The sequence below is a fragment of the Nuphar pumila genome, chromosome 4 (genome assembly GCF_984573655.1).
Source record: "Nuphar pumila chromosome 4, dmNupPumi1.hap1.1, whole genome shotgun sequence".
NCBI classification, from domain to species: Eukaryota; Viridiplantae; Streptophyta; class Magnoliopsida; order Nymphaeales; family Nymphaeaceae; genus Nuphar; species Nuphar pumila.
This window is the reverse complement of record NC_143252.1, coordinates 132,495,429-132,515,423: the sequence shown is the minus strand read 5'-3', so window position 1 is coordinate 132,515,423 and position 19,995 is coordinate 132,495,429. Positions and strand designations below refer to the sequence as shown.

General features: G+C 38.1%; 1 protein-coding gene across 1 annotated transcript in view; it reads right to left on the bottom strand.

The window, feature by feature from the left end:
* Window positions 1-259: 259 nt before the first annotated feature.
* LOC149841109 (nuclear transcription factor Y subunit A-5-like) overlaps window positions 260-19,995 on the bottom strand; it is a 49,637-nt gene continuing 29,901 nt past the window's right edge. The window contains exon 6 of the mRNA XM_090004669.1: window positions 260-1,091. Coding sequence (XP_089860795.1) covers window positions 714-1,091 — 378 coding nt within the window. The 3' untranslated portion in view covers window positions 260-713. The remainder of the gene's footprint in view (window positions 1,092-19,995) is intronic.

Below are 19,995 nucleotides of genomic sequence, written 5' to 3'. Positions count from 1 at the left end.
GGTAGAAATTTTGTATATTCTCATATTTGGAATTGACTTCAGCGTATATCTTGAGAAAACATTTGTGCAAATGGTAAAAAGGTCCTTTTAAAGCAAAAAAATTGCAAATTTGGGCATGGGGAAGATTTGGAAAATTGTTGAGCATTTCAAAAAAACATGTCACCAAACAAAAAGAACAACGAATAATTCCTAACAAAATAGAGCAGATTTCATGGAAGAAGAAAAAGTATATAAACTACAAACACCATGGTCATTCATAGAATACAGAAGGATCAAACCAGTTTCTGCAACAGCAACCGTTCACAGTACATTTCCAGCGGAAGCAGCATAAAGGTTATAACTACAGACACCAGCCATTCATATAGAATACAGAAAAGATCAAAGCCAGTTTATGCAACAGTAGCCATTCACGCTGCATTTCCAATGGAAGCAGCAGAATGTGTTGACTACACACCATAGTCATTTATAGAACACGAAAAGATTAAACCAGTTTCTGCATCAGTAATCATACACTCTACACTTCCAACTAATAAGGTTTCAGCTTGTCCTTTTGTCTATGCTGCCTATAAGCACCATCCAAAAGAACAGGCATGAACACAGCCAAGGATGAATTGCCTAATACCCGACAACGACAGGAGGAACACATGTTGCAATCCAGTTGGTTGTTGGCCTTGGCCAAACACCCACAAACTGCCCATGGTTCTCTCTGCGACTTATCGGGAGAGGGGATATCTGTTATGCAATGGACCATGGTGTACAACACCGTTTACTTGCATGCCCCCTCCAGCTTGTGAGTGGAAACCAGGGAAAAGGAAATCGGGTTGTTGGAACAGGTGATCGTGGGGAGAAATGCTTGTGACTTCAGAGCTCGAAGCTGCTGAAGCACTATTTCCTGAACTAGCAACACCATTTTCTGACTGCACAACTTCAGAATCGGATAAGCTTCCAAGTTGTAGTGCAGCTCCCGAGGACATTTTCTGGCCATCAGCAGCACCCCTAGTTTCCTCAAGCTTCTTTTTGTTAAGAAAACGTCCTCCAGATCCCCGGGCTCGTTTCATTGCATGAAGATGCCGCGACTCGTGGAGATATGGCTGTCAGCCATGAACAACAAGATCAAAGTCAGAAAGCACAACTTCCATTTTCAACATATCTAACCTTTTCCAAGATCAGGTACCACTCACTTAAAAGGACTCAAGTCACAGAACTACCATGATAAAGAAAGCAGCTAAGCATTGTCCATTTCAAAAACTAAAGCTTCAGAAAATAGAACATGTCTGAGACAAGGCTCTGCAGTTTTCAGTAGAGGAAAAGTGATGATACAATTAATTTTCACTCATTAAGTTGGAATCCAAGAATTGTGACGAATCTATTGCTAGCAGTGATAAAATTGCAGTGAAAACCAGTTAAAATTACATTTTTCTCAGGCAAATGTCCTTTGCCATATTTGTCAACAGAATATGTAAGCCTTTAGCGCTATGGGATCTCCAAGCAACCTCCACGATCATATTGACAAGTAGCAAGCTTCAAATAAATTTTAAACATAACAGTCTGGAAAACCTATAGCTTAAGCATGTGTTGTACCCTCAGACTTTTTTAGGTCATTGCAGGTCGAACCGGAGTTGGAATCGGGAGAGGCCCTGGTTGAAAGATCCGGATTCACAATCAACGGGTACGTCAAAGAGAGTCCAACAAATTCAAGCGGATCGAACCTGCTGAACTTAGGCCTTGGAGTTTGTGAGTCACATGTCCTAGGGTTGTTGACACGATGGGAAAGAGGGTAGAGGTTGTAATGGAGTGCCGAATAAGAGGAGCGATATCTTCAAGAGCAAGCAAGAGAGCACGCACATACACAAATAGCCCCTAATGGGCAAGATTACAACAAAACCACAAAAGTGGCAAAACACCTAAAAGAAGAGGAAAAAATATATTCCACTCAAGAATGCTGCAAAGAAGCTTACAATACAATGGGGAAAACCCCTTTATTTATAGGCACAAGGAGAGGACCCTTGGAAGGGCTCCTAACGGACGTTGGAGGCTCCAACGTCCCTTAAGGGGGGGGATTTTCCAAGGTAAAAGAAAAAGGAAAAAGAAAAAAAGGAAAAAAGGAAAAGAAAAAGAAAGTGTAAAAATATACATGTGGCGTGAAATAGAAAAATGATTGTTTTACCCCTAGTGGGTATTACAAAGGGAATACATATATTTATATATGTAGATAGACACATAGACATATATACATAAAGTATATATGTGTATGTGTCATAATTTATATATATAAATATATATACCATATTTTAACACCCCCTCAAACACACGGGGAGATCACCGACAGTTTGCTAAGAAGAAAATAAAAACGAGGCGATGGCAATGCTTTGGTGAAGAAGTCCGCCAATTGGTATTCTGTAGGAACATATGGAAGTTCAATGGTGCCCCGTAGGAATTCATCACAAACATAATGACAGTCTCTCTATGTGCTTTGTTCGTTCATGGAAGGTGTGGTTGTTGGCAATGTAAATAGAACTCTTGTTGTCACAACACAACTTCGAAAGAGTTAAGAATGAGACACCCATATCTTTAAGCAAACTTCTCAACCATACAATCTCAGTGGTGGTAGTGGTCATCGTACGATACTCCGCTTCGGTAGAAGAGAGAGATACTTTATGTTGCTTCTTACACCTTCATGAAATAAGTGACTCTCCAAGAAACACACAATAACTTGTGGTGGAAATACGATCATCGGGGTTACCCCCAATCAGAGTCAATATAAGCAATTAAAGAAAGAGGTGAAGAGGAGGGTAAGAATAATTATTTAGTTATGGTGCTTTTCAAATATCTGATAATCCTCATAATTGCAGCCATGTAAATGGTAGAAGGGGCAGTCTGAAATTGGCTTGCACTATGAATCGCATGAGAAATATTGAGCCTAGTGATAGATAAATATGTTAGTGACCCAATTAACTGACGATAAGGAGTGAGATCTGCTAAAGAAGTGTCATCACTGGCTCTCATCTTTGCGTTGATCACTTCTGGAGTCTCCACCTTCTTGTCATCTGTTAGCCCAGACCGAGTAATGATGTCGGAGGCAAGCTTCATTTGAGAGAGGACATACCCCCTTGGGAGAGTATGCAACTTCAATTCCCAAAAAATACCTTAGAAAACCAAGGTCAGACATATCAAAATTTTATTTTAAAACATTTTTAATAAATTCAATACCCTTCTTATCATTACCTGTGATGATCATGTCATCCACATATAGTAGCAAAATTGTTATGTATTTATCAAATTTATAACAAGAAGAAAAACCATTATCGAGAACTACTTTGCTAAAGAGATCGTACCAAGCTTTTGGTGCTTGTTTAAGACTATAGAGAGCTTTGTTTAACTTTAGGATATTCCCTTGTTCAATTTCAAGACCTGGCGGAGGATCCATAAGGACTTCTTCACATAAAGTACCATTTAAAAAAACATTTTTAACATCAAGTTGATATATCGACCATTGTTTAATAGAAGCTAAGGCAATTAAAGTTCGCACACTAGTCATTCTAGCTACTGGGGCAAATGTTTCTTCATAATCAATCTCATATTCTTGGGCGTAGCCTTTTGCAACCAACCGAGCTTTGTATCTTTCAAGAGATCCATCGCATTTGGTTTTAACTTTATAAACCCATCTATACCCAATTGCCTTTTTTCCAAAGGGTTGGCAAATAATGCTCCAAGTTTGGGCTTTGTTAAGAGCCTCTAATTCAATTTTTCCAATGAGAATGATCCTTAGCTTCTTTAAATGAGACAGGCTCATGACAGGAGTGTATCAACATGAGACAAGTCCTATAGTTAGGTAAAAATGATTCATAAGACACATTTTTTTGTGGTGGCCTACTATTACGAGAGGATCTCCTAAGTTGATTGTCTTCAACTTGTTCTTCTAAAGAGAAATCTTGAGAATACCTTTCAAGGGCATATTGATGTTCATTTCCTAACCGCCGGGTATATACATTAATATCATTAAGGTTCTCATTTTGAGAATCATCATGTTCTGACATATCATTATGATGTAAAATGTCATCATAAGAATTATCGCAAATAATTGTATCTTAGGACTTAGTTCTAGGAGCTAAGTCAAATAAGAAAGAATAATCAATGTCTTCTTTAGATGTGCGAATATCAAAACCATTTTGTTCTTCAAGAAAGTTTACATTTCTTGACATATAGAGTTTATTGTTTTGTATATCATAGCACCTATAGCCTTTTTTATTTTCACCATAACCAATGAACACACATTCAAGAGCTTTTGGTGATAATTTGTCTTGTCCTTAAACAAGCACAAAGCATTTACATCCAAAGATCCTTAGTTTATTAAAATTTGCACTAATTTTGAATAATTTTTCAAATGGTGATACATTTTTTAAAAAAGATAAGGGCATACGAATTATAAGATATGTTGCGGTAAGAAGAGTTTTGGCCCAAAAATTCTTAGGAACATTTTTAGAGATAAGAAGTGTTCTTGTAGTTTCAATTAAATGTCTATGTTTTCTTTCTGCAAGACCATTTTGTTGTAGAGTCTTAGGATAAGATCGTTGATGTAGGATTCCATTTTATTTGAGGTAATTTTGAAATTCTTTAGACATGTACTCACCTCCCGAATCGGATCTAAGTATGGCTATAGTGTTTTGAAATTGATTTTGAATGAGAACATAGAATTCTTTAAAATTAGTGAAGGCATCGGATTGGTTTTTAATGATATATACCCATGTATATCTAGTAAAGTCATCAATAAAAACAACGTAGTAAGAGTAGCCTCCTTTGGACATAACGGGTGTCGGTCCCCATATATCAGAATGCACAAGTCCAAAAGGTCTTTTTGACACAAAATTACTATGTGAATACGAAAGCGAATGAATTTTTCCAATAATACAATCATTGCATGTAAATGTATTTGTATTACAAAATTTTTCCAAGAAAGGAAAGATATACAACTTGGAGATACTAGGATGTCAAAGCTTCTTGTGCCAAGTCTCAATATCTTTAGATTGAACATTACAAAAAGATTTGGATGGCAAAGACAAAAAATCCATATAATAAAGATCTCATCTTCTATGGCCTTGCCTAATCCGCTTCCCGGACCGGAGATCTTGCACATAGCAATGGGTAGGTGAAAAAGAGACATTATATTCAAAATCGGTAATTTGAAAAACGAAAAAAAGATTTAGGTTAAGTTTTGAAATAATTCGTATTTTGGAAACAAAAAATTCTTTGTTTTGATCATAAGTTTTCTCAAGATTTTCAATGCCTTCAACATCTAAAGATGTTCCATCAGCGGTGGAAGCATATGATTTGAATTTATTGAGACTTGGTTTTGACAAAAGTGATGCATTCGGGGTCATATGAAAGGAGGCATCCAAGTCAAGAATCCAAGAGGTCATACATGGAAAGGATGAGATGGCAACACCGGAAGTGGAAGGTGTAGAGGATGATGCAGAGGAGTTCATCTTTATGAATTATTGTAGAGTTTCGGTAAGTTGAGTGATGGACTCCTTTATGTCTCCATCTTTCTTTGAATCTTCATTGGTGATTGGAGGAATTTCCCCAACGGAAGTCACCTTCTTCTTGAACTTGGGGCAATCCGGACGAATATGGCCTGGTTCATTACAATTATGACAAATAATTTTTCTTCCTCCACCACCATTGTATTTTGAAAAATGGGGTGGTTTATATGGTCTTACATTGTTGTCGGGTCTAGACTCGGCATAAACTTCATTAGCATCTCTTCTCAAAGCCAAACTAGTCTCTTCTTGACATAAATCGGCCAAAATGTCACTTAAAGAAGTAGAAGCCCTATGAAAGAGGGATCCTCTTAGTTGCTCAAATTTGGGACGAAGCCCATGAATAAATTGGAAAAATCTTTCCTTTTTCATTTGCTCTTGCCTCATGGCAATAGCACTACCTTCCCATTGTGGTTCGAGAAGAACAAGTTCATCCCATAAAGAAGATAGGGCACTATAATAGTCCCTAATACTCATATCACCTTGCTTGGTTTCTCTTACTTTTTCTTGTAAGAAGAAATGCCTAGCAAGGTCTCTTTGAGTGTACATGTCTTTCATAAAGAACCAAGCTTCATTGGCCTTTTTGAACTTTGCCAGATTTGCACAAATTTTTAATTCAACATTATTCATGAACCATGCTAAAATTTTAGCATGCTCACTTTCCCAATCTTCCATTTTTGAAGAGAAGTCAAGAACGGCTTTCTCTTTTTCTTCTTCATTTAATGTTTTTTTCCTCGTTGCCTTCAAACTTGGTTAATTTCAATTGTGGTTTTGGAATGGTCCCACACACATAACCCCAAAGTTTTTTTACCTTTGAGGTTATTTTCCATAGCGGCCACCCACATACGATAATTGGTCCCATTTAATTTAAATGAGAGGTCAATTTTAGCATCCTTCTTGGCCATTTATAAAAAAAAAGTTTGAAAGCAAGAGAGAGGAGAGATATTACTTGACAAGAGAGGATCCGATGAAGCTTTCACAACCAAGGCTCTGATACCATGTAATGAAGTGCCGAATAAGAGGAGCGATATCTTTAAGAGCAAGCAAGAGAGCAGGCACATACATAAATAGCCACTAATGGGCAAGATTACAACAAAACCACAAAAGTGGCAAAACACATAAAAGAAGAGGAAAAATATATTCCACTCAAGAATGCTTCAAAGAAGCTTACAATACAATGGGGAAAACCCCTTTATTTATAGGCACAAGGAGAGGACCCTTGGAAGGGCTCCTAAGGGACGTTGGAGCCCTTCCAACGTCCCATAAGGGGGGCTTTTCCAAGGTAAAAAGAAAAAGGGAAAAGAAAAAAAAGAAAAAGAAAGTGTAAAAATATACATGACGTGAAATAGAAAAATGACTGTTTTACCCCTAGTGGGTATTACAAAGGGAATACATATATTTATATATGTAGATAGACCCATAGACATATATACGTAAAGTATATATGTGTATGTGTCATAATCTATATATATAAATATATACATAGCATATTTTAACAGAGGTTCCTCGTTGTGGCAGACGAGGTAATACGAGAAAAAACTAGGAAAAACGGCTAGCTCAGTAGATTCGGTTTGAGTTCGGAGAAGGGTTCAACTAAGAGGATAGGTCCAGAATTCACAAAGCCTGGTCTAGAGAGTCTTGGGAGGTCTAGGGACGTATGAAAAGGCCTGAGACAGGTGTTGGATTGTGGGAGAGGTTGTTGAGGGTCCGGAGTTACCAGAATAGGTCAATCACGCAAGCTGGTCTAATGGTAGGGGACGATTTTGGGTTTCAGGCTTTAGAAAATATGTGGGGGCTTAAAAAGAGCTGAGATTTGAGTATGGGAAAAATTTATGGGTCCGCAACAAGTTGAGAAGGTATCCCACATGTTCTGGAACGAGAATACACAGTTTGCAATGCAGCACGCCAACCAGGTTAATGGGGAATCCAAGACTGCAGGTCCTGGACGGAAGAGCTTGGGCTCTTCATAGGGGGTGACCAACCAGAGTGTATGGCCTGGCCATCACGCGAGAGGGAGAGAGGGGGGGTGGGGGGGGAGAGAGAGAGAGAGAGAACGGCTAGAGAGATAGAAAGAATTCTTAATCATAAATTGCAAAAGTTCTCAAAGGAGGTCCCCAGGCCTCTATTTATAATGTTTGGCCTAGGTTTGAGTCCAACTCCAATCCAAAAAGTAAAATTTAACCTATTAAACTCATATACCTTTTAATTGTCAAAACATGGTCCTAACTAACAGTTATAACTAAACTAGGAAGGGGGTCAGTAAGACTGATTGGGGTCCCTCCCTAACAAAATACTAACTAGGCCTACTCACCTTAGCCCGGTTACCAAAATCAATAACTAACAAAATAAAACATACCTAAGTTGGAACCTATGGTACCCCAGGCACTCCATTTTTCCCTTTGTACCCGTGTCGACATGCATCGACACCCTAATACGTCATTTTACCCAATGTACATACAAGTTAGTATTTTATTTATAATTAATAATTCTATTTTCAGTTTATAACTTTATATTTTTAATATATAATATATATTTTAGATATAGCATATATATTTATATTATATTTAATTTATTATGTATTTATGTGATATTTCATATATATATATGTATATATATATATATATGTATATATATATAGTCGTGACCTCATACCCACAATTTTTGGAATTATCGTGTCATACCCTCCGTACTCGTACTTGTACCCATACTCGTATATACACTTGTACCTAGGTGACATAGACCCTAACACACTTTTTGAAAAGTAGGAAAAGAGAGGGGAACGTCTCACCCTATTTTTGAAAAGTAGAGGGCACCCCCAACTTTCCTTTTCTTTTTTTCTTCTCTTTCCAATTTGGTGCCCCACTTGTCTTCATCTCCTTCAAGCTTGGTGTAGACATGTGGCCTTTGACTTTTTCTCATAGAAAGGTATCACCTTAGCAGCCACATCACCTTTTTTGGGCCTCACTTTGACTTGGGACGGCTCCTTGACTTCGTGAGGTGGCAATTGGATCTTGGAGCAATGGGTTTAATGTGTTCCCTGGATCCTGGACCGTAATTGCTCTACCACGCTCCATTACACCTTACCCTTAAGGTCCAAAGTTTGAGAACTTCCTTTCATGTCGAATTTTCGAGTCTTTTCCGCCATGATCTCATTCAACGAAATGTTTCAGCATCATCCGATCATATTTTCGCAACCTCCTAGTCTTCAATATGCTGGTAGGTTGGGGATCACGGTTTTCATCATGGGGCACATCCACAACTGCTGGAGGCTCACCGTGGAATGGTTTGAGGCAAGATACATGAAAAACAAGATGGATCTTCACCTCTTTGGGGAGTGTCAAACAATAGGGGAGTGTCAAACAATAGGCCAACTTCCCTACTCGCTCTTCAACTCGGTATGGCCTATAATACTTCAGCAGGAGTTTATAATAGTCATGGCCCAAGAGAGTCTTTTGACCTCTAAGCCCTTGCTTTAGCCACACCCAAGCTCCTACCTCAAATGCCTGATCGGAACAACACTTGTCCTAGATCTGCTTTATGCATTGCTGGTCATTCACGATGTTCTGCCTCAATGTGGCGAGAATCCAATCCCACGTTTTCAAATTGTGGTCCACTTTGGAAGATGCAACACTCTTGTGCTCATATGCAACCACAGACGAGGGAAGAAACTCGTACAATGCCTCAAACGGAATCATCTCTATAGAAGAGTAGTGACTCGTGTCGTAGGCATACTCTGTCCATGGCAAAATGTGGTGCGACTTATTCGGGTGGTCTCATACGAAGCAACGAAGGTGCGTCTCTACCACCTTATTGGTCATCTTTGTTTGGGGATGGTGGGCAAGGTTGTAGTTCATTTTGGTCTCACTCAACTTAAAGTAGATGGTCCAAAACTACCTCAAGAAGATTGAATCTCGATTACTCACTATATTCTTGGGCATCCCATGGAGTTTCACCGCGTAACTCACGAATTGCTTCGCTACTAACTCGGCAGAATACTTTCGAGGCAATCCGACAAAGTGAGCATATTTGGAAAACCTATCCACCACTATCATAATGACCTCTTTACGCTCACATGAGGACAGGGCTTTAACAAAGTCCATGGATATATCATGCCGCGCCCACTCGGGGATCAACAAAGGCCGTAGCTACCCGGGCGGTTTCATCGCATCGTATTTGTTGGCCTGACAGACCACACATTGGCGCACATATTATCGAATATATCCCTTCATGCACGGCCAATAAAAGAGGTCTTTCATCGTCTGATATGTCTTGGACATACCTCTATGTCCATCACTAGGAGTGTCATGCACCTCATGCAAAAGATCCCGGATCACATCGCTCTCTAACGATAAGTAGATCTGTCCTTTGTAGAACATGACCCCACATCTAACCGTGTGGTTAAGGTGACTTTATGGGTTCTTACCCAACTCACACACCACCTTTTGGATACCACTATAGCCCGTTTGGGCATTACATGCCTTACTCCAAACTTTACATTTAATTGTGGTAAGTGTGCAAATTCAGTGCATCTTCAAATCGTCACGATAGTGCGTAGGCCACTTTGTTCTCCATGTCTTTCTTGTATAAGATCTCGAAGTCATATCTCATAAACTTCGCAACCTACTTCTGATGGCTGACGATAGTAATTTGTTGCCCTAATAGGTATTTGAGGCTTTGACGATCTGTCAACATAATAAACTTACGTCCAAGGAGGCAGGGGCATCACTTCTCCATCACAAGAACTGTCGCAAACATTTCCTTGTCGTAGGTGAGCAAGGCATGTCTTTACTCATAAACGCAATGAGGTGTTCTTCTTGAGAGAGGACAACAACAACCCCATTGTCACATGCATCCATCTCCAAAACGAAGACCTTGGAAAAATCCGGCAAAACAAGAATGGGTGCTTGGCATATAGCTTCCTTCAACCTTTCGAATGCATTGGTGGCCTTGTCGATCTACACGAAGCCATCTTCTTCAAGAGGGAGGTAAGGGGTTGGGCAATGTGACCGTAGTCTCTCATAAATCTCTGGTAATACCCGATCAACCCTAAGAATCTCCTAAGTGCTCTTACAGTATGCGACTTCGGTGACAGTCGCATAGCATCAATTTTGTCTGAATCGGCTTGGACTCTTTAACCGGAAACAATATGACCGAGATAGCTCACTTTGGCTTGTCCAAAGAGGCACTTGGACATCTTAGCATTCATGTGGGGCTCCCTCAAAGTCCTTGATACAACTCACACATGTTGCAAATCTGCATCCGAAGAACAAACTATACACCAATATGCCATTGAAGAGAACTAGAACAAACTTCCATAGTATAGCTTTCAAACTATCATTTATTATGGCTTAGAAGGTTAGAGATGCAATGGTCAACCCAAAGGCATGACCAAGAACTCATATAGACCTTCATGAGTCCTAAATGTCGTCTTGTATACGTTATCATGGGCCATGCGCACTTGATGATGCCCTGAACGATCTAGCTTTATAAAGAACTTGGTACCGTGCCCACTTTCAAGGTATCTTATGGTCTTGGGACCGTCTAGGTGGCAACCCATGTGGCTCATCAAATACGTCAGAAAATTCAGCCAACTTAGCCATATCGAAAGGAACATCGATGGGGATTGGGCGATGAGTAAATAGGCACATTGGGTGTCACGTAACATCTTCAAAGCCCCTTTTGGTTGCACTTTCTCTATCGTTGAAGGTCTGATTACAGCAAGTTTAACATCTCTCTCGTCCTTACAAAAAGACATCTCCATGGCGGAGAAGTCCCAAACTACTTTATCCAAAGTTCGTAGTGAATACATTCCAAGGACGTCCACACCATGGATAGGTAAGACGTATAGATCCACCACAAACTTAACTCCTTGAAGTTGCAAACACACATCGAGACATACCTCCAAACTGTTGAGGTTAGTCTCATTATCAACTATAACATCGAAAGAGGGATGCTCTTTGAATTTGCAACCAATTTCCCAAACCACACTCTCACGGATGAAGTTATGCGTACTCCCGGTGTTGATGATAACATTTACCACATGACTACTTAAGCAGGCAAATATCCGCATGGAGTTGGGCGTAGGGACGCCTGAAAGTGTTAAAATGTATTATTCAATCATTATAATCATATATATATTTTATATATATAAAGGATGATACATATACATATATGGTATATATGTATATGTATCTTCCTAATTATATATATATAAAATATATATTTTTCTATTATTAGTCGTAGGGGTAGTTTAGTCATTTCACCTATTTTTACGCATATTCCATTTTGGAATATGATTGTATTTTCTCTTTTTATTTTTTATTTTTTATTTTTTTAAACTTATTTTTTTGTGGTTTGCGCCACATTTGAGGACTCCCCAAAGAGTCGTTGGGGGCTCCCAACGACTCCTTTGGGAGCCCCCTATGTGGCTCCTCAAAGGCTTATAAATAAGGGCTTTCCCCCCTTGTATTTTCTACTTCTTTGATGAGCTTTTGCTCCATTGTAATGGGTGTTTTACTTCTTCTCTTCAATAATATTAACTTATGCCTTATAGGCATTTTTGCCCTTTTCGTGGGTTTATGTGTTAGCACATTATGTGCTTGTGTTTTCCCCTTTAGTGGGTATATCCGCAATTCATGTGCATGTGTATTGGTTCATTATTGAACCTAATGTATTCAAAGTCGTTTCTTTACATGGTATCAAAGCAAGGTTGGGATCGAGTTGCTCTTTGTTGCATTGGGAAGCGTGCTATTCAAGAAATTTTAAAGAAGAATGGTGAAGTTCTCGTTTCTCTCTTTTGCTTCTTAAAATTATTTGGTATGCATTATATTTCTTTAAAGTATTGTGCATTATGGAGAATTAGATATGTTTTTGCATGTGTGTCACGTAACATCTTCAAAGCCCCTTTTGGTTGCACTTTCTCTATCGTTGAAGGTCTGATTACAGCAAGTTTAACATCTCTCTCGTCCTTACAAAAAGACATCTCCATGGAGGAGAAGTCCCAAACTACTTTATCCAAAGTTCGTAGTGAATACATTCCAAGGACGTCCACACCATGGATAGGTAAGACGTATAGATCCACCACAAACTTAACTCCTTGAAGTTGCAAACACACATCGAGACATACCTCCAAACTGTTGAGGTTAGTCTCATTATCAACTATAACATCGAAAGAGGGATGCTCTTTGAATTTGCAACCAATTTCCCAAACCACACTCTCACGGATGAAGTTATGCATACTCCCGGTGTTGATGATAACATTTACCACATGACTACTTAAGCAGGCAAATATCCGCATGGAGTTGGGCGTAGAGACGCCTGAAACTGTTAAAATGTATTATTCAATCATTATAATCATATATATATTTTATATATATATAAAGGATGATACATATACATATATGGTATATATGTATATGTATCTTCCTAATTATATATATAAAATATATATTTTTCAATTATTAGCCGTAGGGGTAGTTTAGTCATTTCACCTATTTTTACGCATATTCCATTTTGGAATATGATTGTATTTTCTCTTTTTATTTTTTATTTTTTTAAACTTATTTTTTTGTGGTTTGCGCCACATTGGAGGACTCCCCAAAGAGTCGTTGGGGAGCCCCCAACGGTCACAAATGTGACCGTTGGGGGCTCCCAACGACTCCTTTGGGAGCCCCCTATGTGGCTCCTCAAAGGCTTATAAATAAGGGTTTTCCCCCCTTGTATTTTCTACTTCTTTGATGAGCTTTTGCTCCATTGTAATGGGTGTTTTACTTCTTCTCTTCAATAATATTAACTTATGCCTTATAGGCATTTTTGCCCTTTCCGTGGGTTTATGTGTTAGCACATTATGTGCTTGTGTTTTCCCCTTTAGTGGGTATATCCGCAATTCATGTGCATGTGTATTGGTTCATTATTGAACCTAATGTATTCAAAGTCATTTCTTTACATGGTATCAAAGCAAGGTTGGGATCGAGTTGCTCTTTGTTGCATTGGGAAGCGTGCTATTCAAGAAATTTTAAAGAAGAATGGTGAAGTTCTCGTTTCTCTCTTTTGCTTCTTAAAATTATTTGGTATGCATTATATTTCTTTAAAGTATTGTGCATTATGGAGAATTAGATATGTTTTTGCATGTGTGTTTCTCTCTTTTGCTTCTTAAAATTATTTGGTATGCATTATATTTTTAAGTATTTTGCATTTTAAAGAATTAGATATATTTTTGCATATGTGTTCTCCGTGTCATTATGAGTTTGGATTCTCAACATTCCATTGGACTTTTTATATTATTCTCTTTCGTATGTCTTTTCTTGAAAAATAAGTTTTTTAAAGAAAGTTATGTTAGAAGTAAAATTTTGTGAGATATGTAGCATTGCTCACATACTCTCATCATAATTATTTCATATTAAAGGTATGTGTTTACCCTCTAAAATGTCCTATATGAGGTTTTTCATAATATCATGTGTCTTTGAAAAATGATGTTTTATTTTCCTACCTAATGAGTTCTTTTTAATACGAGCAATGTTTGATTAAGAAGACATTTTATAATACCGGTTGAATTAAGTTTTAAAAATGATCTCATAAAATATGGTTGTTCTCTTTACATTCTTCAACTCAATTTCAAGAATATGCTTTATTATAAAATTTATGATCTTCATTAATGTTGCATACTTATTACATTAGGAGTTGGTTATAATCTATTAAGTTATATAATATTATGAATTTTTGTTTATAGATTTATGCCATAACGCAATCCTATTATTCTTTTTTGGGATTTTCACCACTTTAATAAAGTTTTTCCTCTTCCTTTCGTATGTACCCTCATTTGGGGATTTGTTTTTTTTTGTGTTGGATCTCTCTTTGAGAGGCCTTTTGATCCTTGTGAATCTTCTTATGAGTATATACTCTTTGAGAAGATTTCATGATTGTTATAAGCTTCTTTTTAAATAACAATATTGGTTTTTATGAGACTTCTTAAATATTACTTTTTTATGAAAGCTTGAGAGACTCAAGCATTTGCTCTTTTTATGGAATACATGCACTAGTGCATGTTTGCTACTTTTTACGCTTTTTGCGTATTTTGTTCAAGTGTTGTGAGAGTATATTTGTGCACTTCTTTTATAAAGTATTTATGCTTGTATGCGTATTGTCTTTTCATAGACATTTTCACATGGTACTCTCTTTTTCAATAAAGAGATGTTTATATTGACTTCTTTAGGGCTTGTTTTTTGTCCCTTAATGGACTTGTGAGATTGTTTCTTTTATCATTATAAGTGCTTCCGCAATACTTTGTTACATGTTGTCCTAAATTTGCTTATTTAAGATTATTGTTATTCTACATCTTGGTATGCATATAATTGCAATTTATAAAGGCTTGATTTGATTCTTGGATTATTCCAAATTTGTTCTCACACATAACATTGCTTATATATTTCATGTTATGTTTATTAAGTCTTTTTGATAATGATCATGATTGAACATAATTTCGTGTTTATGCAAAATTATTGTTATAAGGCATATTGTTGTGATTAATTATGTTGGACCTTTGAATCGACCCTCTTTGTAAAATCACATATTTGGAAAATGTTTTCCCTAAGAGTTCATTGCCTTTTTATGGCATTTATCTTCTATCCATCACAAGTTATATGATGCATCAATCCTTTTTTATGGCCTTATTGTTATATTAGAGATGATTGTTGAGGTGAGTTATGGGCACCTTGTGTTATGTCATTTTAGATTGTCCACTTGCCATATTATAGATGGTTGTTGAGGTGAGTTATGGGCACCTTGGGACTCTAGAATGATTTGTTATATGATCTCTAATTATGAGTGTGTCACTCGTTTTCTTTTGGCCATTGATCTTATGGATGCTCTTATCTATACATAAATGTGATGGATATAGGGTGTTTGGAGCCTTAAATGTTTTAAGGTATATTATATTCAAGGGTTTTGGGACTATTGCTCAACCTTTTGTTGCTTATGAATCTTATGAGTGCATTTGCACATTTGTGAGTTCGTGTTTTGTGCTTTTTGTGCACAAGTGTTTGAAGTGTTCTTGTTGTGCGTATGTGCACGTATCTATTTTCAAAATATTGTCCAAGGTTTTATTTATATGTTTGTCATTACAAGTTTTATTGCCTCAAAAGTCTTTTCCTCTTATACCTCTTATCTAAGTGTCATCATATGTAGACAAGAATTTTATTACACCTTTGTGTGTTGGTAGCCCTTTGTTGGCTTTGCTCTCTTGGTCTGGTAGTTGAACACACTTGTTTTGAGTGTTATTGTATGTAGACAAGGCACGTTGATTCACACCACGGTGTGTGATTTTAGTCCATGTTGGCATTTGTGTCCTTGTTCTAGTTGCTGAGATGTATGTCCATGGTTGGCTTCTTTCACTCATTTCAAGTGTCATTTTATGTAGACAAGAGATGTATTGTGTTTTAGCCCATGGTTGGCTTGATACTCTTGTTCTAGTAGCTTAACATACTTGATCTTGAGTGTATTTTTACATTGACAAGAGATGCTTTTGGTCTATGTTAGCGTGTATTCTCTTGTTCTTGTCATTAATACACTCATTTCAAGTATTATTACATGTAGACAAGAGCTATTTGTACACACATTTATGTGTGTCTTTTGGCCTTTAATGGCACTATGATTATGTTCTTGTTCTAGTAGCTTATACACTTGATTTGTGAGTTTTGGAGGACTAATGAGGTAGTTGCTTGTAGTGGATGAATTATTGTTGAAATTTGTGAAATTTCATTCATATTTTGTCTTTTAAAGATACAAGTGAATCATATCATTAATATGCATATTTTAAAATCAAATTGATTTATTGGTCACCTCTTATATTTGATATGCAAAATGAGTTTTTATAATTGCAATCATTTGAGTAAGATGTTCCTAAATGTGTAAGGTTCTCTACTCAAATAACACTCATTTTTTGCCTCTTAAGTGGGCTTAAAACCTTTTGAACTCTTGTGTTTATACACTCCTTTTATGCTCTTGAGCATTTCCCTCTTGAAATCGCTTTCAAAAGAATTGCTAAAATCAATAACACTTGTCTTTCTATCTTATAGGCTCAAGTAATATTACTTGACTAAAGTATGATTGGAGCATGTTCATTAATGACTCTTTTAAGTATTGATTCATTTCATAATATTGTATGCATATGCTCATTATGGCCTTTAGGCTCTCATTCAATAAATTATGTGTCACTTTGTTGGCTTCTTGTGGTGTCCCTTAGTGGGCCATTATGTTATTCCTTATGCCTCTTCGTATGTTTGTCCAATGTTGGACCTTATGAATGCATATGCATTCTTGTAATTTGTTTCCGCTCTCTCTTTAACATGGTATATGATTATGAAAATTGGTTTGCTAAAGTCATTTTGCATACATAAGTAATTATCTTGTTCTATCAAATCATGTGCTTCAAATAAAATAATTGTGTTTTTACTATGCATAGAATATCTTTTTGCACCATTACTTTTGGATGAATCATATGATATGATTTTTTGGTTAATTCATCTTGTTTGGAATATTTCACTTAATTAAAGTGCAAAGATATCTTTTACTTGGACCTTTTCTTGGTTTGTTCTACAGGATCTTGAAGATGAGAGGAAATGAAGTACCTTGGATAGATCATGAAAGATGCTCACCATTAAAGACTTTGAAGGAAGACATTTGCAAATTTCAATAGCATTCGTACTAAAGACTCTTGAAGCCTTGAAATTCTTCCTCTTGTATTCTTCAATCTTTTTGTTCCCCCACGCAAAGTTTGAGAGGGGGTGTTAAAATGTATTATTCAATCATTATAATCATATATATATAAAGGATGATACATATACATATATGGTATATATGTATATGTATCTTCCTAATTATATATATAAAATATATATTTTTCTATTATTAGCCGTAGGGGTAGTTTAGTCATTTCACCTATTTTTACGCATATTCCATTTTGGAATATGATTGTATTTTCTCTTTTTATTTTTTATTTTTTTAAACTTATTTTTTTGTGGTTTGCGCCACATTGGAGGACTCCCCAAAGAGTCGTTGGGGAGCCCCCAACGGTCACAAATGTGACCGTTGGGGGCTCCCAACGACTCATTTGGGAGCCCCCTATGTGGCTCCTTAAAGGCTTATAAATAGGGGCTTTCCCCCCTTGTATTTTCTACTTCTTTGAGGAGCTTTTGCTCCATTGTAATGGGTGTTTCACCCTTCTTCTCTTCAATAATATTAACTTATGCCTTATAGGCATTTTTGCCCTTTTTGTGGGTTTATGTGTTAGCAGATTATGTGCTTGTGTTTTCCCCTTTAGTGGGTATATCCGCACTTCATGTGCATGTGTATTGGTTCATTATTGAACCTAATGTATTCAAAGTCGTTTCTTTACAGAAAGTGCATGGTAGGAGATGTCAAGGCAGGTCTCCTCCTTGCTACCTTCCTCGTCCGACGGTTCGCCGTCCGGTGGATCATCTTCCTCAAATCAGATTATACCACTTGAAAAATGTGGTAGTGCTTGCACATATGGCCCTTGAACCACTTTTCATTGCAGTTGAAACATAAACCCTTTCTTATCTGCTCCTCACGTTGTGCACGCGTGATTGGCTCCACCTTAGGGGCTAATGTGACCCCCTCGAACAGACCGGGTTTAGACGTGCTACCCGGAAAACATAAGCGAGAATCAGTTGGTCGGCTCGGCCTCCACATCCCTTGGGGTCATCTTTGATTCTCATCATGAAGTTTGGCCACCTTGTATGCCTCTTCGGGACTCCTCACGACTGCAACAAAAACCTCTAGGCATAGGCCCTCACAGAGCCCGCCGACATAAGACCCGAGCAAGGTCTCTTCGTCTACTAGAGAAAAAAGAATGCATAGATTTTTGAACTCCGTTTGGTATTAGTCCAAGCTGCCCCATTGCTTGAGATTTTTTAGTTGCACATGGTGATTGACTAGCACTTTGCGCTTGAATCTCTTCATGATCCATTCTACGAAATCAACTCAAGTGGGTTTTTCGTGTACGGTGTCCAACCACTCGTACCATCGAAGAGCATCACCCTCTAGGTAGGCGTCTACTTCAAAAACCCGTGCCTCTTGTGACACATTGCAGCATGTGAAGAAGTGCTTGAGTTTAAACACCCACACGCACATTCCCACCAAAAAAATAGGAAATAACGAAATGAGGTTTCTTATTCATACCTTGTGCATAATCAGCTAGCGGCTCCCCAAGGATTGAGTCGTTCAAGTCCTTCATGTGGCTATCAGTGAAAGCAAAACCTCGGTTGAGAGAATGCTTCTACATGTTGAGAGCGTTCATGTGATCCGCAAGGCTTGCTATAACCTTCTCAATGCACTCTAAGTGGTTGCCTTGTTCCACGCTCACTTGTCGTTGTCAAAAAAAATCGACTTGGGTTTGCTCAGCAATTGACCGAGCATGTTCGACATGCCAACGAATTTCTTCATTCTTGTCTACATAGGGGGTTGAGATCCCTCTATGGCATGTTGTTCGCTCTGATACCAATTTGTTGTACCCTCAAAATTTTTGAGGTTTGTATTGGTCAAACCGGAGTTGGAATCAGGAGAGGGCCAATTTGGAAGATCCAGATTCGCAACCGACGAGTACGTCAAACGAAGTTTGACAGCCTCAAGTGGATCGAACAAGCTAGACTTAGGCCTTGGGGCCTATCTGTCACGTGTCCTAGGGTTTGTACCCTAATTGACACGATGGGGAGGAGGTTAGAGATTTCTACTTATGGCGAATGAGGTGGTACAGGAAAAAAGTAGAAAAAATGGTTAGCCGGGTAGGTGCAGTTTGGGTTTAGAGAAGGGTTCGACTAAGGGGATAGGTACAAAACTCATAAGGCTTGGTCTAGACAGTCTAGGGACATGTGAAAAGGTTTCGGACAGGTGTTGGATGTGGGAGAGGCTGCAGACAGTTTGGGGTTTTCGGAATAGGTCAATCGGGTAGGCCAGTCTAACGGTAGGGGTCGGTTTAGGGTTTCGGGCTCCAAAAAATAGGTGTGGGCTTGGCAAGGGTTGACATTTGAGTATGGAGAAAACTTACGGGTCTGCAGCAGGTTGAGAAGGTGTCCCACACGTTCTGAAACACAAACGCACGGTCTGCAATGCAACACGCTGGCCAAGTTGTTAGGGAATCCAAGACCGTACGTCCTGGATGCTGGAAGAGCTTGGGCTCTTCACAAGGAGTGACCGACCATACTGTATAGCCTGGTCCTCACGTGAACCAGAGAGGGAAGAGAGAGAAAAGAGAGACATAAAAGAGAGAATGAGGGGGACGGCTAGAGAGACAGAGAGAGAATTTTGAATCATAAATTGCATAAGTTCTCAAAGGGGGTCACCAAGCCTCTATTTATAATGTTTGATCTAGGTTTGGGTCCAACTCCAATCCAAAAAGTAAAATCTAACTCATTAAACTCATACACCCTCTACCTCTCAAAAT